Source organism: Sarcophilus harrisii, chromosome 3, assembly GCF_902635505.1.
Source record: "Sarcophilus harrisii chromosome 3, mSarHar1.11, whole genome shotgun sequence".
NCBI lineage: Eukaryota > Metazoa > Chordata > Mammalia > Dasyuromorphia > Dasyuridae > Sarcophilus > Sarcophilus harrisii.
Genome location: NC_045428.1, coordinates 173047880 through 173072504, shown reverse-complemented (window position 1 = coordinate 173072504; position 24625 = coordinate 173047880). Strand labels below are relative to the sequence as shown.

Genomic DNA, 24625 nt, shown 5'->3' with positions numbered 1-24625 from the left:
AAGCAAATTTCAATTACTAAGACTTATTTACTCATCTTTATTAAATCTTTATATGAATGGCCCAAATATTAAAGACATCCTTATAGTTTTCATAGCATTATGACACAGAAACAGATGTTTTCCAAAGTTTTCTCCAGCAGACCACATCTTCACACTTATATGACTAAATGAAAAGTACAGGGAATATGAGATCCTTTAAACCTAATATCAGACTATTGATCCTTGTTATATTTCACTTTTTGGTTTTGGCCAGTTTTTCTAATTTATGGATATATTGTTGAATCCTGATTCTATCAAACAATACACATTTATTAAATATCCATAGTAAAACAGGCACCAGATGATAAAAAGTCAAAAAATAAAATTATTGCTTTCAAATAGCTTACATTCTATTAGAAGACACAATCTGTAATATGCAAGTATATATTACACGTACACACACACACAAAATAGTCAATTTCAAGAGTGAAGACACTAGCCATTGTCAGAGGGATCAGGAAAGACTGTATGAAAAAGGCATCATTTGAACTAAGTCATGAAGAAAGTAAGATTCTTCTTTTTTTTTTTTTTTCCTCTTCTATTTTGTGATCAATAATGGTCTCTAGTTCGTCTTTGGTCACAAATTTCTTCCTCCTCCACAAGTCTGAGAGATAAACTATCCTATGCTCCTCCAATTTATTTATAATCTCGTTCTTTATGTCTAAATCGTGGACCCATTTTGATCTTATCTTGGTATACGGTGCTAAGTGTGGGTCCATGCCTAATTTCTGCCATACTAATTTCCAGTCATCCCAGCAGTTTTTGTCAAATAATGAATTCTTATCCCAAAAGTTAGGATCTTTGGGTTTGTCAAACACTAGATTGCTATAGTTGACTATTCTGTCATATGAACCTTACCTGTTCCATTGATCAACTAATCTATTTCTTAGCCAATACCAAATGGTTTTGGTTGACTGCTGCTTTATAATATAGTTTTAGATCAGGTACAGTTAGGCCACCTTCATTTGATTTTTTTTTTTCATTAATTCTTTTGAGATTCTCGACCTTTTATTATTCCATATGAATTTTGTTATTTTTTCGATTGGTATAGCACTAAATAAATAGATTAGTTTAGGGAGTATTGTCATGAAAATAAGATTCTTCAAGACAGAGGTGGGACAATATTCCATGAATGAAGACAACTACAAAAGAGACCTGGAAGGTTTAAAAAGAAGGCTGCATGTGAAATAAGTCAAGAAGGTCAGGATGGCTAGACTGTCAAGAAGGGGAACAGGAGTGATGTATACTGAGGCTAGAAAGGTAAATTGGGCCCAGGTTATAAGAGGCTTTACAAACCAAAGAGTATTTTATATTTGATCCTAGAGGCAACATGAAGTTCATGAAGTTTAATCACTGAGGACTGATATAGTCAAACTCATGTGTAAGTAAAATCACTTTAGTAGACGTATTGAGTATGGATTGGAATGAGGCAAGACCTGAGAAGGAAGACCATTTAGGATGCCATTGCAATAGCTCAGGGGAGAGGTTATAAAAGCCTGAAGTAAGAGTAAGAGAATATGACGGATGTTGAGAAAGGAATATGATGGATGTTGCAGAATGGCAAAACTTAGTGACACTGGATATTAAGGATGAAAAAGAGTAATGAATCTAGGATACAGCCAACATTTCAAATTGAAGATAATGACAATGGTGTCACAAGTATGAAATGTGGAAGGAAAAAGATGAGATTTTTTTTGGACATTTTCAGTTTTAGATATCTAGAGTTATCTAATTTGAAATGTCCAAAAGGCATGGAATGGATTGGATCTCAGATTGGGAACGAATATATCAAGATGAGGTTGCATAGAAATATAATTAAATTCATGGTAGCCTATAAGATTACCAAGTGAGAAAGTATATAGAGAAAGAAAGACCCAGGATAAGGCCATGGAGTGTGAAAAACCAAACAATAAGAAGTTGGACATGTAGAATCAGAAGAAAGGAAAACATAGCTAACTTGACATTAGCTATCTCTTTTTTAAAAAATACTTTTTATTTAATATTATTTTCCCAGTTACATGTAAAACAATTTTTTACATCTCTTTTAGAACTTTGAATTTCTCTCCCTTCTTCCCCACCCCCATCCACCATTAAGAAGGCACATGTGAAATTATACAAAACATTTCCATAAAAGTCACTTTATGAAAGAAAACATAGATCTCCCCCTCAAAAAGAAAAAAAAATCCCTCAAGAAAATAAAATTTAAAAAAAGAGTATGCTCTTTTTTTGTACTCAATCTGTATTCAGAGACAATTAGTCCTTTCTCTGGGTGTGGACAGCAGTTTTCATCATAAATCCTTCAGAATAGCCGTGGATCACTGTATTGCTGAGAATAATAGTCATTCACAACTGATCTGCCCACAACATTGATATTACTTTGTACACAGTACATTTCATTTTGCTTAAGTTCATGAAGGATTTTCCATGTTTTTCTGGGAGCATCCTGCTTATCATTTCCCACAGAATAGTAATCCATCATAATTATATGCCACAATTTATCCAGCCATTCCCCAATTGTGGGCATCCCATTAATTTCCAATTCTTTGCCCTGAGAAGAGAGCAGCTATAAATATTTTTGTACATATTTTTTAAAATTTCTTTTCAGATCCATGCCTAATATTGGGTATTGTTAGGTCAAAGAATATGCATGATTTTATAGCCATTTGAGCATAAATCAGTTACCTATACATTTGAGAGATGAGACCTTTATCAGAAAAACTTGCTTCAAAATTCTTTTCCTAATTACTATTGCTAACAGTATTTCCTTCCTGTTTATTCTATTCTCCCTTTCCTTTTTCTCTGACCCTTCTCAAAAGTGTTTATTATTGACTACCTTCTCTTCCATTTAGCTATCCTTCTTGGCTTTATGCCATCCACAATTTTAAAAAGCAAATTTTCTATATTTCTATGTTGTCTATAATTTCATCTAGATCATAAAAATGAACAGAATAGGGTCTTATGGAAGCAAACTAGAAATTCCTCTACAAGTTGATAGCAATCTACTAATCACACTTTTTGGATATGGTTATTAAAATCCGACTCACATTTCTAAAATTTGTTTACAAGGATATACTGTCAAATATTTTAGAAAATAACATCTTTACTCAACAATAATATTACTAATTAAGATTGTTTCCCAAGGTGATCAAGAAAAAGGAAAAAAAAAAAACTATATGTTCTAAAACATTTTTAATAGCTCTCTTTGTGGTGACAAAGCACTCAAAATTAAGGGGTAGTCCCTCAATTGAAAAATCACCAAACAAGTTACAGTGTATGATTGTGATGGAATAATACTATATTGCAAGAAATGATGAATAGATTGATTGTACCGTTAACACCAGTCCAAGAGAGACTAGCTTATAAACATGGAGTGAAGATCTTTAGACTATTTTTTAAAAAAAACAGTGCTTTCCTCAGTGTAATATTTCCAAAATATTGTGTTCCTTTTTTTAAAATTTTTTTTTGGGGGGGCGCTACATTTTAACAGTTAACAAATTAGCTACTTTCAATTTTGCTATTAAAGAAACATCTAAGTTTCATTTAATTGTACATTATGAAACCAGTGTTTAGCTTTTTCTTATATGAGATAGTAATTTTTCTATTAATATTTAACATTAGGAAACCCTAGCCAATATGAGAGGTTATTCTATATTCATTTAGCAGTTCTGTAAGGATGTGTGTGTGTGTGTGTGTGTGTGTGTGTGTGTGTAAAATAAAGAAAGACAGGTCAGGTTTGCTACAGAGGAAAGGGTTGTAAGTATGGGCCAAATTATGGAATATCCTTCAAACATCTGGCTCCAGAATATAATTACTTTAATGTATTTCTAATGAAGACTGGATTCTAACCAAGATGAGAAAGCTTAAATTCATTAAGTAAAATATCGAGAGTTTTCTTTAAGGGAATCTCAAATTCTTAACACTAGTAGGAGGAGGTCTATTTAAAAATTAATATATATTAATTTATATATATCTAGACTTTTAAAATATATCTTTAAAATATATCTAGACTTCATTTTCCTTCGATAAAAGGGCCAGTAGAAGCACTTCAGTGACTAAAGTCATCCAACAATGAAACAATTACTTTATAAGATATTGAATACTCTCTGATAAGATATAGCCATCTATGAGCCACCACAGTCAAGGATCTTTTAGAACATATGTGAGATGCTGAATGAGATGACATCTAATAATCATACTTTCTTAAAGCTGGACAAAAACTATTTTAGAAATAAATACATGACTGAAAATGGCACAGAAAAATGAATGACAGCTAAATGTATTGGTATAATTTCTATTCTAACCATTAGCCTAAACAGAAATTATGCTACAAAATCTACAAAGGACCTTATTCAGAAACATAGATCATTTATTGTCAAAGATATCACTCAAAACACACAGAAATGAAGTTGTGTACTGGAAACCTAGAGGTCTTCCTAACTTTAGAGAGAATGAAAAGAGGCTTAAAGATCAACTGATTTTTCCGAAGGTCCCTATAATTAGTCTAAGAATCTGTATTAAACTTCCCAAGCCAATGCTCTTTTCACATTACTGCAGCTGTTTAAAAAAAAAACAAAAAAAAACAAACTGCTGAGCCAAAGAGGACTGGCCTCAGTGGGTGTTTCGGAGAGGGAAGGTAAAAGAAGTAGATTCAGCAAGCAGAAAGGAAGGGGAAATGACAAAAGCTGTCCAAATGTCTTTTCCCCCTATGTTTTATAGTAAAACTTAGCTGTCTTCCTACTTTGTTTTAACTATTTAAGAGGAATATATGGAACACAGATACTACAAATGAGTAGTGGACAGAAACTTCAGCCTTCATTTGGGCTAAGGGCCAGTTCTCAACATCAGTTCTTGATGCTGAGTGAAATGAGCAGGACCAGGAGATCATTATATACTTCAACAACAATACTATATGATGACCAGTTCTGATGGACCTGGCCATCCTCAGCAATGAGATCAACCAAATCATTTCCAATGGAGCAGTAATGAACCGAACCAGCTATGCCCAGAGAAAGAACTCTGGGAGATGACTAAAAACCATTACATTGAATTCCCAATCCCTATAGTCATGCCCACCTGCATTTTTGATTTCCTTCACAAGCTAATTGTACAATATTTCAGAGTCTGATTCTTTTTGTACAGCAAAATAACGGTTTGGTCATGTATACTTATTGTGTATCTAATTTATATTTCAATATATTTAATATCTAGTGGTTATCCTGCCATCTGGGGGAGAGGGGTGGGGGGTAAGAGGTGAAAAATTGGAACAAGAGGTTTGGCAATTATTAATGCTGTAAAGTTACCCATGCATATAACCTGTAAATAAAAGGCTATTAAATAAAAAAAAAATTAAACATCAGTTCTGACCTACAAATAAAATTATATTGGAGATTCATCTCATATTCACATACATGACTTTTCAATGCTTTAATTTGCCAAATACAATAACATGCTAACATGCTGATTTTCCTGAAAACAAATGGATGAAGCCTCTCACAATGCAGTAATTTCAATAGTGATTAACCCCTCACTCAGTTAACTTTATTTTATTTTTTTTATTTAATAGCCTTTTATTTACAGGTTATATGCATGGGTAACTTTACAGCATTAACAATTGCTAAACCTCTTGTTCCAATTTTTCACCTCTTACCCCCCCACCCCCTCCCCTAGATGGCAGGATGACTAGTAGATGTTAAATATATTAAAATATAAATAGATACACAATAAGTATACCCGACCAAAACGTTATTTTGCTGTACAAAAAGAATCAGACTCTGAAATATTGTACAATTAGCTTGCGAAGGAAAACAAAAATGCAGGTGGGCATGAATATAGGGATTGGGAATTCAATGTAATGGTTTTTAGTCATCTCCCAGAGTTTTTTCTCTGGGCATAGCTGGTTCGGTTCATTACTGCTCCATTGGAAATGATTTGGTTGATCTCGTTGCTGAGAAGGGCCTGATCCATCAGAACTGGTCATCATATAGTATTGTTGTTGAAGTATATAATGATCTCCTGGTCCTGCTCATTTCACTCAGCATCAGTTTGTGTAAGTCTCTCCAGGCCTTTCTGAAATCATCCTGTTGGTCATTTCTTACAGAACAATAATATTCCATAATATTCATATACCACAATTTATTCAGCCATTCTCCAACTGATGGATATCCATTCAGTTTCCAGTTTCTAGCCACTACAAACAGGGCTGCCACAAACATTCGTGCACATACAGGTCCCTTTCCCTTCTTTATGATCTCACTCAGTTAACTTTCAATCCACAGAACTATACACCTTCCTTTTATATGAATAATGACTACATGAATCCTTGTGGGCATCAGGTAATCCACACCCTTGTCAGCTTTGTGAAGACAAATTCAACTAAAAGGATTCCAAACAGGTGAACCGAATAGCAGTATTTACAAGTACAGGTGCCTAAATGACTAAGTCTCCTGTCCATATCTATGGAAAACTCTTTAGTCAGTGTTAACTACAAGTGAAAACTAATATCTGCATCTCACAACTGGAAACATTGGGAAAATCTCCCAAGATTTTGCCTTCAGCTCTTCTACTTGTCCTAAAAATCTGAATCCCACACTGGATTCAGTATCTTTTCATCCATGAGGTTCTCTCGTCCATTTGGGAAAAGAAATAGCTTCAATATTCTAAAACTTCAAGATCGCCAGAACTTAAGATTCATACACACTTGCAACTGGACCCCAAAGAGTCCTAGGTTCGGGGGGGGGGGGAAAGAGACCCTAGGGGTATGTATTCTCTTCCTTCTCTTCCCTACTCTTACTCAACCTCACCTCTGAGATCAAACAATGACTCTCCAAGCCTTCTCCCTCATCCCGCAAACACACAGATACCCAGGGTTCCGTAGTTCTGAGGTTAGAACATACACCCGGGTCTTCTTAAACCACTCACACCCGCTAACTGAACACACACACACACACACACACACACACACACACACACGAGACACACAGAATCCCATCCTCCTAGAACCACACACACCCGGATATCACACATCCTCCTGTATCACACCCGTACCACGAGATCTCACACACGCAGTCTCCTCCTCCTAAATCTCTCTCTCTCTCTCTCTCTCTCACACACACACACACACACACACAGACGCGCGCACGCACGCGAGAACCCGTGCGGGCCCCGGAGCCCCGTCCCCTCCACACGCTCATTCGCCCCTTCCTCAACTGGCAGTGACAGCCCGGCCCGCCCAGAGTCCCCGCGGCCTCGCCGCCGCCGCCTCTCCCTCCCTACCTAGGCCTCCCTGGTCAGCTCCGCTCCACACCGAGCCCCGTTCCGCCGCCCGCCGGCGCCCAGCCAACTGCACGCAGCTCCTGCTCAGCCAGCTACCGAGGCCCGGGACTGCTGGGTCCCCGCACACGCGCCCTCGGCCCCACAGCCCCGACTCGGCCGCGACTCGGCCCCGCCCGGCCCCGGCTCCGGGTTGGCTCCGCAGCTCCCCCAGGGGCTCAGTCCGGCCCCGCCGCCGCTTCCCGTCACGTGGGGGCCCGCCCCGAAGTACGACAGAGCGACGGCGGCCGCCTCTGATTGACATCTGAGAGGGGAACCCTGCACTTGATCCTCCCCGCTGTGGTCTCTCCCCCGCCCCCCTCTCTCCTTCCAGTGACAGAGGAGGAGGGTCATGGGAGGTGGGGGCTGGGCCTTAAGCCCGCGCAGTCACTCCGCTTTTTCCCTTAGGAGTGGGCGTGGGGGATCCCCTGTTCTAGAGCTTCTAGACTAGGACATTCGGGCGCCCGAGAGCGCAGCTGGGCAGGTGTTTTCGTAGTAGCTGGGATAATAGTAACATCAGTTCCGCCTACATCTCCTTCACTTCTCCTTGCTCCCGCTCTTTATCTTCTCCTCCTCTCTTTCTCCCCTTCACCCCCCTCTCTACTCTGGCTTCCCTCCTTTTCCCTTCTTTCCTCCCTCCGAGCTCTTTCACCCCGTTTCCTTCCTCCTTCCCTCTCTTCCCCTCCCCTCTTCGACTCTCCCTTTTCCCTCTTCTCTTTTCTTTCCCCCTTTCCCTTTTTTCTCCTCTCTTTCTTTCTTCCTCTCTCTTTCTCTTTTCTTCTTCCTCTCTCTCTCCCTCTCCCTTTCTTCCCACTCCCCTCTACTTTCGCCCACTGCAAAAGGAGAGGTGGATCTTCCTCTTGTAAAGTAGGGGAACGTTCTTGATTTCAAAACAGACTTTCAGATTTGAAAGACGAGTTAAAGGAAGGTACCTCCTTGACTTTAACTCTTTTTTGCTTCCAGAGATTGAAATTATGCCATTAGAGATTTATTTCACTGGGTCAAGCTTTGTCCTTTCTGGTTAGTTTTTTAAACATCCAAACTCTACTCTTGGGGAGTAATAACCCTTTAAATGTTTCGTGCTTTTAGTGTAAATTTGCTTGTTTGAAATCGTAGGTTGGAGTGCATCAAAGATCAATCTTGGCTTTTTGCAGAAAGATTTATATAATTCCGATTCGGAAAAAGCTTGATCATTGGTTGAAATTCTGAATATGAATGAGCTTCTCCCAGAAGCCTTAAGAAAAACCAAAGCTCTTTGCTGAGACAGGGAATTTTGGGTGTTGCCTTTGTAGACTTAATGGTTGAATAGGCTGATTTGCCTTATTTCCCCTTTTTCTTTTCCCCTTAATTACAGGAAATGGCTTTCTGGCTGAAAGGGGGCAATGAATTTTTAGCAAATGTGTACTGATTAAAATGGTACAAAAAGAAATTATATCAACAAAAATAGAATTATTAAAAAAAACAAAAACAAAAAACAACTACCCAACATCTTCCTTCCTGACAATCAGGACCCCAGAGTCATGTTGAGTAAGAATGCTGATCTTGGATGGAAGTGATGAAGGCCCTTTGAGACAAAATTTTGCCTAGACCTACTTTACTTTGGGTTAGCCCTGGTACTAAGACACAAAGCTGTTCTTGGCAACATATCATTTCTTTGTCCTCCCTAGTCAACCCTCCCTCCATTCCCACAAATGTTAAATCTCGGTGGAGGGGAGGGAAGGCAAATTCCATATTATTTTCTGGAGTAGTTTAACTAAGAGGACAAGAAAATATAACTGAAAAATTCATTATGGTCAGGAAAGTGTACTCTTAATTTTTATAAAAAGTATCACTATATTACCTCCATTTCCAAATGTAACTCTCCCCCATGCCACTCCTCTTTCATCCCCCTGCCCTCTCCCAGGGAGCCATTCCTTACAACCATAAAAAAAAGCAAGGAGGATAAACAGTTTGGTAAAACTAACCAACACTTTAGTGGAATCTGATGGTACATGTAGTGTCCCATATCCTCAGTCTTCCACTTCTGCAAAAGGAAATACGTACATTTCTTTTTCCAAGTCAACCTTAGTCTTCATAGTCAGAAGAGATACTCCTGGCAAAAGCAACCTGTAGGAAGCAAAATACTTCTCAGCTGGTAAATCACTCACTGAAATATTGTCTTTTATCTGTCTTAGTAAAGTAAAGGTTAGTTAAAACATTAGTGTGAAAGTGCTAAATGCTTGATGGCCATTTTAGCCTACTTTATGTCATTTTCTCCTATCAACTAATCAATAAATGTTGCTCCCTTCTCTTACTCCTAAAACCCCTAAATGGCAGGGAAATGACATTCCACATATCTACTCCCAAATTTCCAGCCATACATTACACTTCTACTAGTTCACATTTTGAAAAATATAGAACCCTCACCAACATACTTTTTTTTAAAAAAATTCATATTTCCATTTAAAAGTACATTTATTTAGAATTCATATTTCCATTTAGATATTTTTTCTTTATTCTTCTTGATTTATATCTATATCCATCTAATATTCTTTGGTATCAGTGTTCAAGAATTAAGCAAAGTCTTTCAATTTTATCCCCATTACTTTTTAAGTGTTTGGTAGCAGATTTTCTAATCTCTATTATAGTTTTAAATAAAATCACTGCATGATCTAAAATACATAGTTATAAATAACTATTTTTATCTTCAGTTAAATAGAAGGAGAAGAGCAAACTAGATTTTCTTTCCACAGTTCTTTTAAACTCTACTTGAAAGAAAGGTTTACCTTTTTGATAGCAATAATTTTTCACTGATGTATGGTTATGAGTCATGGAATACCATAATCCTCCAAAATCTAAAGTTGATCACCAAATGGGCAATGAAGAGTTATATGATAGGTTTGAATAGGCTACAAACTGTCATGTATGACTAAATATGCAAGAGAATTGATATAACATATATCAATTAAATATATGATGGGGAAAAAACTAAAAGGGATAGCTGATAAATAACATTTAGAATTGATTGATACCTTCTTGATTTTGAGAGAAAGTAAGAAAGGGCCTCAGCAATTTAGGACTCAATTGATTTTATTGGAGGATATAGACAATAATCATATAGAATTGGCAGGTATGGATGGGTTATGTATGGTTTTGAAACGATTACCAGATAAATGGTATCACAAATCCACTAGAATTGTTGTTCATCCTTTGTTCTCAAAGAAAACCAATGATATCGTGGGGGTAATATTTTGACCGGCAAATGAATTGGATTTAAGTGAAGCAGAGCTGTGTAGATCAGCCTCATTCCTCCAGACTCATTGGAGTCCTGTAGCAAAACATAAGGCTAGAGGATCCCAGATGCAGTGGGGACTTGTTTAGAAAAACTGCCTTATGGATATATACAAATACTTTTCATTTATCTGCTTTAAAAGGCAGAGGTAGTGCTTGTATTACTGCTTTATATAATCTACAATGCTATTACTGCAATGCTTAAATCTTCTTTATTAAAAAAGAGAGAGAGAGAGAGAGAGAGAGAGAGAGAAAACCCAACACCCTAATGTTAACCCTGCCACTTCCTTAAGCACTTGTCATATATGTCCTTACCCATTCACTATTGAACTTTCAAAAAGAATAGTCTGTATTTGGTTGCTTCCACTTCTTCAACACTCACACACTCCTCAGTCCCCAGAAACCTGGCTTTCTTTTCTATCCACTCACTGAAATTGCCCTTATCAAGGTCCACAATATGACATATGTCAGCCAAATTTATAAATCAGTTTATTTAATCATATGTATAGCATAAGGAATGAAACCTGAATTAAACATTAAATTGACTATTAGGTGATGGTCTGCACATTCTAGTGCTTGATGTTTCACAGATCAAGAAAGAGATATGAACTGAAGGACTGATGATTAAAAATAAATTTCAAGCTATTAAATAGATGCAAATATATAAACTGAATTAACAGTTATCAGATGTGCATGCTGTTTCAAAACCCAACTTTGATATTGAATAGTTAGCTGCTGAACTAGATTCATTTCAATAAGCATTTTATTAATCAATCAGCAAGCAATTATTAAATGCCTGTTATGTGCCAGATGCTACTATGTAAGAAAATCCTTGTACTCAAGTTTTTATGTGGCTGCATGCAATTACAAAAATGTTAATTTGCTTCTATATATTATGTCTAATTTGTTTCACAGACCAACCTTTTTGTTTCTTACCCAATACCAAACTGCTTAGTGCTTACAGATTTGTAATTTAGTTTTAGATCTGGTACTGCTTCCTTTCCTTTTTTTTTTCATTGATTCTCTAGATATTTTCTCAGGATGCATTTTGTTACTTTTTCTAGCTCTATGAAATAACAACCAATTGATTGGTATGGAACTGAATAAATTAATTTAAGCAGAATTGTCATTTTTATTGTTTTTGTTACCCATGAACAATTAATATTTCTCCAATTATTTAGATGTTTGTGTAAAGACTGTTTTGTAATTGTGTTCATATAGTTCTTGTATGTGTATTGGCAGATAGACTCCCAAGTATTTTATACAATTCATCCTTATCTTAAGTGGAATTTCTCATTCTATTTCTTTCTGCTGGATTTTGTACTTATTTACTGAAATGCTGGTGATTTGTGTGGATTTATATTATACCCTGCAACTTTACTAAAGCTGTTTTAATTATTTAGTTGATGCTCCAGAAATCTCTGAGAGGTGAGATGCTTTGTTTCTTCGTCTATGCGTATTCTTTGGATTTGTTTTTCTTTTCTTATTGCTAAAGTTAGCATTTCTAGTACAGTATTTAACAATAGTAGGGATAATGGGCATCTTTGCTTTACCCTTGTCTTATCCAAATACACCCTTAGCTTATCCAAATTACAGATATTTTGGCTCTTAATTTTAGTTACTACATATCCTTTTAAGGAAAGCTTCATTTATTCCTATGCTTTCTAGTTTTTTGTTTTGTTTTGTTTTTAACAGGAATGAGTGTTGCATTTTTTTTCAGAAGCTTTTTCTCATCTATGGAAATATTTACTTGATTTTTGTTGGTTTTGTTATCAATCTGATAAATTATGCTTATAATTTTCCTAATATCAAGCTAACCCTGTTTCTGGCATAAATCTAGCCTGTTCTGAATGTTTGATCTTTGTGATATACTACTACAAGCAAGGCCTCTTATAAAAATGACATTTGAGATGTAACTGGAAGAAAGCTACAAGCTCCAGGAGGCAGGAATAAAGGATATTCCAGGCATACAGGACAGTTTGTACAAGGACTGGCATGGGAGAAATGCCATATATATGGAAAAGCAAATAAGTCTGACTGGCACATAGAGTGCATGAGTCTTAGTTATGTGTAAAAAACTTGGAAATGTAAATTGCAGCTGAATTTTAAAAGGTTTTAAATGTAAATTACACCCTGAAAGCTTCTCACTTATATGTTCCACACTGAGTATACAGCAATCATTATATCACTAGGAAACCATCATTTGTTATAGTATTAAATCAGTGCTAAACCAGATTTAACCATTGTCTCCTCAATTCCACTTAGTACCTTGTTTCAAGTTCTGGCCCATAACATCTCCTTGTAGGATTAAATCAGTCATACTGAACCATGCTATATTAGATAACTATTGTCTCTATTAATTCCACTGACTTAGTATCTTATAAGAATCCTTTGTTTCAAGTTCAGAGTTCTGGCCCATAACATATTGGGGAAAAGTTAATGAATTCTGTTTTATGTATACTGCATTTGAGATGCCCATAAGTAGATGATATCAAGCACATCTTTGGAGACAGGGGACTGGAAATCTGGAAAAAAGATAAGAAATGAATTTTTTTATGATGATCAAAACTTTATAAAATATGCAAAACTCTTACTATTCTAAGTGTGATTCATATTAAATTCCTTTCTCATTGAGGTAGTACACTGTCATTTTCACATTAAAGAAGGATTTTAGGAGATTTTTTTTTTTTTTTTAGAATAAACAAACACAACTTATCTCCAATATGTGTATATACTGGAAATTTATATAATTATGACATATAATTATATAATTAAGTTGCCCATCTATTTCAACTTTGTAATTTACAAGTTATTTCCTTTGATATTCACAGCAGTGAATGCTGCAAGGAAGGGTTGCTATGAGGTGTTCAGGACCAGTTTCACGTCCTGCCACTTCTGGGTATCTACAGAAATGAATATCTCTTCTGCACTCTATAGACTTCCTCTAAGAATCTGGTTTGTGATTGTATTATTAGTTTAAAACTCAGAACTCTTAACTACAACTATTATTAAGGCATTGAAAGAATGGAAAAAGGATTTGACATTAGAGAATTTAGGGCCAAATTTCAGTTCTGCTACTTATTACTGAATGGCTTTGGATAAGTCACTTAATTTTTCAGGATTCAAGTTTCCTCATTTGTAAAATTAAAGTAGAACTAGATGATCTTAAAGGTCCTTTCTGCCTCCAAATAGAAAATAGACAATCAGGCAGAAATACTCCATGATTGTTTCCTAACTGGGAAAATGAATAATTTTATAATTATTTAGACACTTATTTAAAAACTAAGTATGTATTAAGGGCCCGCTACGGGATCTAGGAATTTTTGGGTTTCCTAAAATTATTTTGACGTCAGAGAAAACGCAGCCAATTATCTCGCGTTCCGTTCTTTTCATTATTTCCTCCCTTTCTATGGCCAGTTCATTAGTGTTTTTGCTTCTTGCTTATTTTTTTAAATACCCTTAAAGCACCATGATCCACGTACTTATTATATTATATAAGATCAGTGTGGCAAATTCCCATATTAACCACAGTGCTGCGCACGAGCCGTATCAGGACCCCGCACCAGCCCGTACGGAGGTGAAACCTCTAAATACTAGGGTCACCCAATCTGAAGGGGAGCGGGCGGGGGCGGGGCGGGGCGGAGCGAGGCTTGCTCACGGAAATGACCTTGACCGCCCCGCCCCCTTTAACGTCACTTCCTGCCGGGCTTATTTGCTAGGCATTGTGGGTGGCCGGCCGGGGTCTCCTGGAGACGACTATGGCCGGGGATGCGGGAGGTCGTGGTTGCCCAGGGTCGGAGATGCTCCTGCACCCGGAGCTGCTGTCCCAGGAGTTCCTGCTGCTCACGCTGGAGCAGGTGAGGCGCCCCTCGGCCAGCCCTGGGAATGGGCCCAACCCGAGAGGGGGGTCCTCCGCCCCACAGGCCGCCGCAACTCCGGCCCCCGGAATGGGTCGCGATGGCGATCGCCGCCGCTCCCGGGAGCCCCAGCGGGCGTGTTCTCGTGTTCTCGCCCGAGGCTTTTGCTGGCGACTTTTGCCAAACCCCTCGGCGTCTGAAATGGTTTTCTGGACGGCGAGGGGGTGCGGGCCTCCTCACTATCATTCATTCCACTCGAGCCTCCGGGTGCCAACTGCAGAGGCCCGGGCAGGCCTGCGGAAAGAGGCCTGTTAGGTGAGAACGGAGGTAGGGAATTACCTTATGCACTGCCTCAGAGCAAGCCCGGGAGGTAGTTGCTGCAAGTCTTAATAGCCCATTATCCTGGTGAAGAAACTGAGACTCAGGGTCTTAAGGGAATGGCGGAGGGCTGGTAAGTAGCAGACTAAGTCCTGTATTCTAGACTTTAACTCCAGCACGTATTTTCACTACAACATGTTGCTTCACAGAAAGAAGAGAGAATAGAAGCCAGGGCAGAGGGAGAAAGTGAAAAAAAAAAAAAACAAACCAAAACCTAAGGGTAGAAAAGTGGAGGATGGTAGAAAACTACCAAAAATGTGTCAAACTTTGGGTGACCTACTCTATCTCGGCCTTGTGTTAATTCTAGGACTTTCCCTCTATTGATCATTTCCAGTTTATCCCGTAGATGTCTACTTTGCACACAGTTGTTTGCATTATTTCTCCCACAATAACTTGTGAGCTCCTTGAGAGGGGACTGTCTTTTCCTTACACATCTTAAGTATTTAATAAATTAACTGATACTTAGGGTTATTTTTTTTTCTCTACCCATCACACATACTTAAATTAAAATAAATACAGTCTTGTAAAGTAAATTGGATTTTAGAAACGGGATGTAGAGTCAGAAAAAAAAATTGGGGTTCATTTCTACCAGTTAAGTAGTTTGAAACTAAAGAAGTCATTTGACTTCTTCATGCCTCAGTTTCTTCATAAGTAAGATGGTAATATTTACATTACCTAGACTATGTGATAGGTTTGTGATGAAATGAAATCACATCTGTAAAACACTTTGTAACTATACAGATTTTACATATTGTGCACTTTTTCATATTATGATAAATTAGTTCAGCTCTGAAATCCCACAGTGGTGTTTTGTTTATTTTTCTACTGTTTTTAAATTAGTAAATGATTTAAATATGTAAGCAAGTTATGATTCCACATAGAGGAAAAGCTAGAACAGAGCACTTTGTGTTCATTTGGAGAAATAGCAAGTAGTATGTTTAGAAGTGGGTGATACTTTGGACAATTGTATTAAAAGATCACTGTACTTTCAGGCCTTCAAAAAAATGTAGGGGTAACATTCCACTTAATTTTCCCCTTTGCAATTCAGCCTCAGTTCTTGAATCAGCTCTGAAAAAAATAAGCATATCAGTTTCTTAGTTGGATTTTTTAAATTTTGAAATTGCTCTATTATGTCAAGCTATATATTATGGAGCACAGAGTTTGCAAATTTGAGTGAAGGGCTTGCTTCATTCTTTGTGTCTTCATCCCCCAGTGCTTAGCACAATGCCTGGCACCTAGTAAGGCAGTTAATAAATGCTTGTTGATTGATTGTTTAAACTTTTTCATTTTTTCGTCTTATAACTGCTTCTTGAACGCTATAAATGGATTGGCAGTTGGGTGGGGGGAATAAAAGATTCCCATTCTATTGATAAAGGGAAAAACTTATAATAATATCTTGTCTTTTGTTTTCCAGAATAGCTAAGAGTGGAAGGGAGTGAAGTGACAGAAACATAGTTGAAGCATTCTTTTGCTGTGTTGGAAAAAGTAAAACAAAATAGAAAAGTAGTTGTTGATAGTGTATACAGAGCAGATTGCTCTGATTTACCACTGCCAACCTCAGCAATAGTTTTTGAAAGTAGGGCTTTTGATTCTACTACCTCCTGCAGGTACCATTAATGAAAGGAATAATGCTTTTAGAAGCTGGCATAATTGCTGTACTAGGTCAGACCATTGGTTGTCAAAACAGAATTGAGACTTTTAATGGCAATAAAAATAGTTTTTGGGAGGATGAAGTAAATAGTCATTGTTAAATTTAGTGAAGTTCATACTATTGAACATTGTTCTGGTTGTGTTTGTGTGGATAAAATGACCAATGTGTAGTGCTAAGCAGCCTTTTTTCTCTTATAAGTAGAGTAGATTTTAGGTGTAACTACTGTTTGCAAACTTGATACTGTTACAGAGCTTCTTGCATTTTTCCACTATGTGTATCTTGGTCTTTTATAATTGTTATTTTTAGACTTTTTTAGGTGAGTTGAGAAGGAACTTTTAGATTACGAGAATGGTCTAAAAGCTTATTTCATCATCATGTTAATATTAACAATGTTAACAGAAAATACTTTTGTTCTTTTTTCTGCAGAAGAATATAGTTGTTGAAGAAGAAATAAAGATCAACAAAGATGACCTTACTGATCTCTATGTTCAACATGCCATACCATTGCCACAAAGGGAATTACCAAAAAGTAGATGGGGGAAAATGATGGAAAAGAAACGAGGACAAAATGAATTAAAAAATGAACATAAAAGGTACTTTTGTAGTTCTTATGATTTTCATTTCATTTCTTATGGTTTGCACCTTTAAAAGCATTTAAAGTGTTAGAAAAATGTATTATGTAAAGGTAACACTATCAAGTTAAATGTTTCTCAGGACTGAAGGATTGGAATTCTATAGAGTGAAAGAAGTATGGTTCAACACCAATTAGTGTAAGAAATATCTGGACGATTCTGTGATTGCAAGTTCAACATGGAAGCTAAAGCTAATAGATTCTTGGACTTCATTAAGATCTTGGACATCATACAGAATGAATACCCTGGTTAGATCATAGTTAGAATATTTTCAGTTCTGTGAACTGCATTTTAGCTTCAAACTAATTTTTTTGAAGGCTGAATCATGCTCACAGGAAGTTAAACAGGCTGTTTAGGAAACTGGAAACTGCTGTAAGAAACCCAGTTGAAGGAACTCTATATGTTTAGTCTAGAAGAGAAAACTTAATGCACTGGAACTGTGTGAGAAGAGATATGATAGCTGTCTTGAAAAGGCTGTCTTATGGAAAAGAGATAATGGACCTACTTAACTCCAGAGGATGGAACTAGGAGCAGTGGGTAAAAGATACAGAGATAGAGTCCTAGGCTCAATAAAAGGAAAAACTGCTAGAAATTTAGGGCTGTCTCAGTTAATGGTTTGGATGGTCATTTGGTAAGAATGTTTTAAAGGCTATTCCTGTTTAGATACAACTTGGACAAGTTCTTTTTCTAAGAATCTTTGTGCTGACAGAGTTGGGCACTGGAAAACTTGGCTGTAGGATTGGGTCCGTCTTTTTATTTTACTTACTTTCTATTCTAGTTCTATGTATTTTCATGAGAGTCACTTCCAGATTGGTGGGAATTACACCAGAGATGATTGCAAATCATAGAAGCCCTCCTAGCTCTATTTCTGCTGTGTATTTTTTTATAAGGGTTGACAGAAGATCATCATTTTTTGGTACATGTTGTATTGTAAATTGTATCTAATTCAGGAAACAAGGAATAACATTCAGCTTCAGTTATAGTACTTTGATGTTTCAAGAACAGTGTCGTTAGTTCATTGAATTAGAAGAATTGCTGAACAACATCATTGTTAGTATAGTTGAGAAAGTTTTGCTTGTTCCTTAGCTACAGACTTCACAAGAAATCCTACCTGACAACTCACAGATATATGCCATTGATCACAAAGTAAGAAGACTAGGAAGGAAATGGTAGATTGATCCATAGGAAATTTGTTACTATTATTGGAAAGACAACTGAAAGCCCTTTTCCCCAGTTGCAGTGTGTTACCAGAGATATCTTGATAACACAAAATCCATTAAATTGTTAACATTAATATTGAACATTTTGTTAATATCTTGGTGTCAAACTGTTTGAAAAGTACTATTACATACGTTTAATTTAATTAAATAGTTGGGCCTCTAAGTGTAAAACTTTTTATTTGCCTGGTAGTGAACATTATTTTAACTCAAATTATAGCAATCTTTGTCTTAAGGGTTATGTGATAAAGCATAGAGGTCATGTGTTGCTATTGGTTCCCAGTAATTTGTAACATATGTGGTGGCAGTGTTTTTAGGATTGTTGATGAAAAAAAATTTTATATACAATCTTATTGTAGTTGCCTGTTTTGATTTTTGATATCCCAGTCCTCACATGATTCCACTCAGTGTTTTTTGAGCAAAGATTTAATGATAATATAGCTATCCTTAAGAAAAGCTGCCATGTAAAAGTCCAGATTTGCACAAAAAATTGATAGAGGGTGATTTTGGTTTATGATAGGCATCACAGTATAGTTTTCTTCATCAAGTTCTCATGCATTTACAATTATTTGATTTATTAGAATGAGCTAGCTAACCAATTTTTTTTAAATAAATAGATTTCCATAAATTTAAACTCTTTATTGTATTAGCTGCACAAATAAATCTCATGATCACTTTACCATTTATCATTAAATGTATAGATTAGCTACCAGCAATTAAAATATTGCAGACACTGGATGTGATGCCACTAATAAGGCTTTACAGCAAATATACAATTGCTTTGCATATCTTTTATTTAAGGAAATGGAATTAGTATGATACATTGACCATAGATTTTGCTAACATGTCAAAATCTTAATGCATTTGTATAATTCACTATATAATCTAAACTATTGCTCAAGGTAAAGGCAGCAAAAGAAATGAAACAGATATTTCTAAAGAATTAGGAAAGTGTCAGTTATCTAAATTTTTGGAGAAAGTCTGATTCTTAGTGTACATTTTCTTTATTAAACAATATTTTACTTTGAATGCACAATTAAGTTGAGTTTCACTGTATTGCTCATGTATGTATAAAGCATTGGGATAAATTATTGATAATTTTTTATATTTTGCAAATGTAAACCTAGTTTTCAAGTACTAGTTAGGCATAGTTTTATAAATTCCCTCCACACATTGTTTCATACCTTTTTTGCCCTTTTAAAAAACAAAATATCTTATTTTGCATTTGAATTTCAGCTAAATGATTTTCTAGTCTATATGATATTTTTCAGGAGTTAAAAGTTCTGTATTTTTCAGGGATATAAGTGTGGAAGGTTTACGGAAAAGACCCCTCATTGTCTTTGATGGAAATTCAACAAGTACAAGCATAAAAGTGAGAAAGACTGAAAATGGAGCTAGTGATCGTCTGAAGCCTCCATCAGTAGGCATCACTAACAATACTTTTAGGAAGTTATCAAATTCAAATGCTTCCTCCTTTATTCTGCCTTCCACCTTGCCTACAGACATTAAAGTGGAAACCAATAATGACACTAAACAAAACCATGTGCTAATGACTAGTAGGAGTACTTTGGCCAACGTGAAATCTCCACCTTTATCTCCTGTTGGGGCAACTACTGTCGTGAAATTAAAGAGAACTGCTCCGAAAGAAGAAGCAGAATCAGTGGTAGGTATATGATGGTTTTCATACTAAATAAGATTCCTGAAAAGTGAATGCTGAGACTGGATGTCACTTGTTCATCTTGGATTTTTATAATGTGTTTTTTTTTTCTTTCTTATTTTTGAATACTTTGGAAAAGTAAAAAATAACCATGTTTAGTGTCTTTAAAAAAAATCTCATTCACTTGTATTCATTTATGATATGTCTTTACGAGAACTATTTTAGGTTTTTTAAAAATTACATTCTACTCTTAATTCTAATTTCATTTGTTTTTACTGGCAGAGAATTTTTTAAAGAAGGCTGTTTAGAGAAGTCAGTGTTATGCTTATTCAATTAATATCATTTAACATTTGAGTGTTTGGAATTATCATAAGTTGACAAAGTTGCCGTAGAAGTATAATATACTTAATAATTCATCTGCTAGGATTTTAACTGTTAAGGTGAATATTTTGAGATGGGTTAACTAGCTAAGTAATTTCTCTTCATAAGAGTTTATTTTGTAGTGCTCATATGTGTGTATACACGTACGTATATATTCATACATATATTCACTGTTTAGCTTAGCTCGTTTCCCTAATTTGTTTCTTATTATGCTTGTTGGGAGTATTTTAATTCACAACGAAGTGTTAGGAGGCTTTTTTAGTCTGTAAGATTCAATTAAAATAAGTCTTGTTAATAAAGATTTCAGATGGGCAATCCGCTACAAATATTATGATATATGATGATTTAAGTAGATTTGTACAAGTAATATTTTTGCACTCACCATGTAGTTTCCTTTTGGGGGGAGGGAATGGGAAAAGTTCTACACTTGTGATTTTTATTGGTATAGGAAGCTTCTGCTAAGGAAACCTCTTTCTACTCATGCAGATTATTTACAATTTAGTCTTAGAATGTTGTGTTGGGCCCAGAAAAGTTAAGTGACATAATATATCAAGTTGGATTTGAAACCAGATCTTCCTCACTTTGAGGCTTGCTCTCCAACCCTATGTCATGCTACCTCTCCTTAAATTAGAGTTTACTGTTAAATTTTCATTTTTTTTTTTGGTTAGTTAATTCTATTATGTTTTCCACTATCTGTGGCATATGCTAGACAGGAAATAAAATGTATTTCCACCAGATGGCAGTATTAATCTATTGCAACATTATCTTTGTAAATCTGTGGCTGTTGTGTGTGAGGTTTTGTTTTCCATTGAAATACTTATAATAATCTGTTTAACCATCTTTCTTTTCAGAGTGAATTAAAACCAACAGAAGCAAAGAGGAAGATCCAACATGTTACATGGCCATGAATGAATGGGTTTCCCCAAAATGTAAATATATCTTATAACCATAGATTTCATTATAAAAAGGTCACATTTATTGACCAGTTTAAGTACTATATTTACAGGGGTTCTGATTGCTATGGAATTTTCTTAACAGGTTTAAGACTGCCTTGCAGATAAGTTCCAAAAATTTACCTTCCTCTTAAACATTATTCTTTGTAACCCTTCTCTCTCATACACTAGTAATCAAATAGTTAAAAATCAATATTTTTTTATTAAAGAACTGATATGTCATTAATCACCTCGGCAAAATGACTATTTGCAAGTTTGATAATAGGCTTCCTGATACAGCACAGAAATAGTTTTCACCTAACAACTTCAGAAGATGTAACAATTTTCTAAATTTTTGTTCATTTCCTATTCTTTGTTATAGACTGGATTTCCTCTGTCAGTGTGGAAGAATGTCATATAGATGTATCAGCAAATATTATTAAACTAATTCCCAAGATATCACCTAGTAAGGTGATTTCATAATATGGTTCTAAATATAATCAGAATTTACTTGTAAACTGCTGTTGCTTTTATGGTCTTTTAGCCATAGGTGACAAAAGGAAGCAGCTATTCCTACTTTCATTGCTGGAACTAGTAATAATGGCAGACTAGTTTAGTTATGAATTTATTGGGTATGATAATGTTTAAAATTTACCCATCTGTGGGAATTTACCTGTCATCCTTTGATCTATTGTCATGATCTTATAGTTGAGAAAGTACAGATAACACTCATTGCAAGTGAATTTGAAGTTAAAGAAATTTTGAACATACAAAAATGATCAACTCACATTTAACCTAAAGGCCTATTAAAATAGTAGCAGCTGTTGACAATATATGCTATGGCAGGTATCCCTATTAGATTGTCAATACTCCTAGGTAAGGAAAAAAAATGTATTAGTTGTATGTAGAGGCAAAGGGAAATGGTCTGGGATGAGTAGGAGAGAAAATTTTGGAGCTAGAAATTTGCTAAAAAAGAAATATGAACTGCCTGATTTAACTCTTAACTAGTAAAACACTGCTGGTTGTATTTTAATGGCCTGTCATATGCGTGGCCATTGTCTTAACTCTTTAATCACCAAAATGTATTAATTTATTGAATAATTTGTTTTAATGGATCTGCATATCTGATTTTGCAGTGGAAGTCAGTGGTAAAGAAGGATTCACTTTACATTAATATGCTTTACATCTAACTTTTCTTGAAAACATTGCTTACGTAAAGTTACTTGTATGGTTGATCTTCAACTTGGGGTAGGGTTTTTCCACCATTCTGTAGAGTAGAACCATTACCTTTTGATGCTGAGCTTATTTGCTTGAGTTTAGTTCTTAAGGAGCCTTACAAATTGTAATTTACCTTTGTGGATAAACATTTTATTAAATTCCAACCCATGATATATTTTTTTTTAACATCATATACCCTCATCTAAGGTTGTATAACCTGTACTATGTATAGTAAAATAAATAAAACTAGGTGTTGATGATTTTTGAATATATGGTAATCTGCAGGGCTGATGTATATGATCTTGGAGGGCAACTACATTCATAAATGTAAACGAGTATTTACACAACTGCAAATTTGGAGTAGTATGATAGATTATATTCTGTAGTCACATTTAGCTTTCATTTCCATTTCTCTCAGTTGAGTGAAAATTATCCTATTGGCAATTCTTAGTCAATGGAAACATTGTATTTGCTTTTATTACTCGATGAAATTAATTTCTTATTTGTGTGTTTAACATACAGGTTAAGTTGGTAATAACAGCTGAACTGTGTAACACCATTGCTTCAAATTGAAGTTTATATTATGATCATTCAGAGTAAATGCACATATGGCAGCACATTATTAAGCTATTTTTTCTGTTTGAAACATTGTGGAGAAGTCAGAATAGAAGAGTGCCATGCCACGTACGTATGTAATATGAGCATCTTCTCAAGGTATAGATGCATTTTCTCTTTCTCCACATAATAATGCACGTTAAAGGACAGGTGTTAGAAAGTAAAAGTGTTGGAAGCTCTGTTTAATTTTTTGTGTAATGTGTTTATGTGTCTCTTTTTATGATGGTTTTAAAGGATTTTGGAAAAACTTGGTTTGAACTTAGAAGAACTTCTTTCCAGATATTCCTTTATTCAATAACATTTTTTTCAAGTCTAAGTCTACAACTTATTCTACCATCCATGAGAGCCAGATTCTCTTAGTGTAGGGGTAGGTAATATGGTATTGGTGTCATTATGTGGCCTGATGAAATTTTAGTGACATTGTGTCACTTCTCCCATCACATATCTTTTTTCTTTGATTTTTTTTTAATTCCTTTTCCCTTCCTCTTAAGTTTCCTTTCTTTTTCCTATTTTTTCCCTTTCTCCACTGCCTAAAGCTTGAGTCTTTCCAATGTATCCCTTGGGGATTTGGCCTATTGATGACATTGAGGGCAGAAGGGATTACTTGCTCCTTCCTTTTCTCTAAGCTCTGGGTGTTGCTTTCACTTTTGAGCCAAAAGGCTCCTGTAACCTACAGATAGCATTGTACAGAATACAAAATAGCATCACTGGTCTAAAAAAGTAATGTACCATTCTCATATTAAAACCTAGAAAGGTACTAGGCACTAGGAGAAGCTGGCTCAACTAATATGACCATGTTCTGTATGTCTTTATTGAAGCTCTTCACAATGTGCTTCTTAGGAAAAGGGTCCTAAAAGTGATCTGAAAGCTCATGAAGTAACAATTACCTTTTTAAAAGTTTACATTAAGTAAAAATACCAATAGATTGTCATAATATGTATTAGCTTTCTTTCTTCACTATTGTGGATTTTCAATTACATTTAAATACTGTAAAATGGTCAAAATGTTCTTTTTTTAAAAATGTGCTCTTTTACTAAATACTTGTGCAGGTTTTGTACTTCAGTACAGGAAAGTTTAATATTGTAATGTACATTTTTTTGTATGTAAAGATTCTTTTAAGTAGCCTTATCCTTATTTAAATAAAATTAATTCAACTCTACTTTCAAAGAAGTCTATTATTTGTAAAAGCACATTCTATAATATGAATATGAGGTAACAGTCCTTTTTATTTTAATAAATTATATTTTAAAAAATGCATAATTTTTTATAGCATATCTTGTTTGGAATATGTTCCAGCTTTCCTGAAATGCCAGTAATCTTGACATATTTCAAGTCCCACTCCTCAGCTCTCAGTAGAAGAGGTATAAAGGATTGAGAATAGAGATGTATACAGTAATAGAAATTGGCACACAGGACCTTGTTCAACCTCTTTATAATTCCAAAGAAATGGACTGGAGAAATGTTTTTGTG

General features: G+C 35.6%; 2 protein-coding genes across 8 annotated transcripts in view; one reads left to right on the top strand and one right to left on the bottom strand.

Annotated features, from left to right (window-relative positions):
• Positions 1-7530, bottom strand: part of TGFBRAP1 (transforming growth factor beta receptor associated protein 1) — a 60327-nt gene extending 52797 nt beyond the window's left edge. For 3 of the 5 annotated variants that reach the window (XM_031958800.1, XM_031958798.1, XM_031958799.1), the window contains exon 1: positions 7312-7401. The gene's annotated coding sequence lies outside the window, so the exon portion shown is untranslated. Of the gene's footprint in view, positions 1-7311 lie in introns of all 5 variants that reach the window. The other 2 variants (XR_004232865.1, XM_031958797.1) reach the window with 1 other exon arrangement.
• A 6782-nt stretch (positions 7531-14312) lies between these two features.
• The window catches only part of C3H2orf49 (chromosome 3 C2orf49 homolog), a 38855-nt gene continuing 28542 nt past the window's right edge, over positions 14313-24625 (top strand). Inside the window, exons 1-5 of one of the 3 annotated variants that reach the window (XM_003765679.4) lie at positions 14313-14474; positions 16930-17096; positions 19649-20015; positions 21242-21319; positions 23063-24314. In XM_003765679.4, coding sequence (XP_003765727.1) covers positions 14376-14474; positions 16930-17096; positions 19649-20015; positions 21242-21298 — 690 coding nt within the window. In that variant the 5' untranslated portion in view covers positions 14313-14375 and the 3' untranslated portion in view covers positions 21299-21319; positions 23063-24314. Of the gene's footprint in view, positions 14475-16929; positions 17097-19648; positions 20016-21241; positions 24315-24625 lie in introns of those variants that run through there. The other 2 variants (XR_002769889.2, XM_023500445.2) reach the window with 2 other exon arrangements.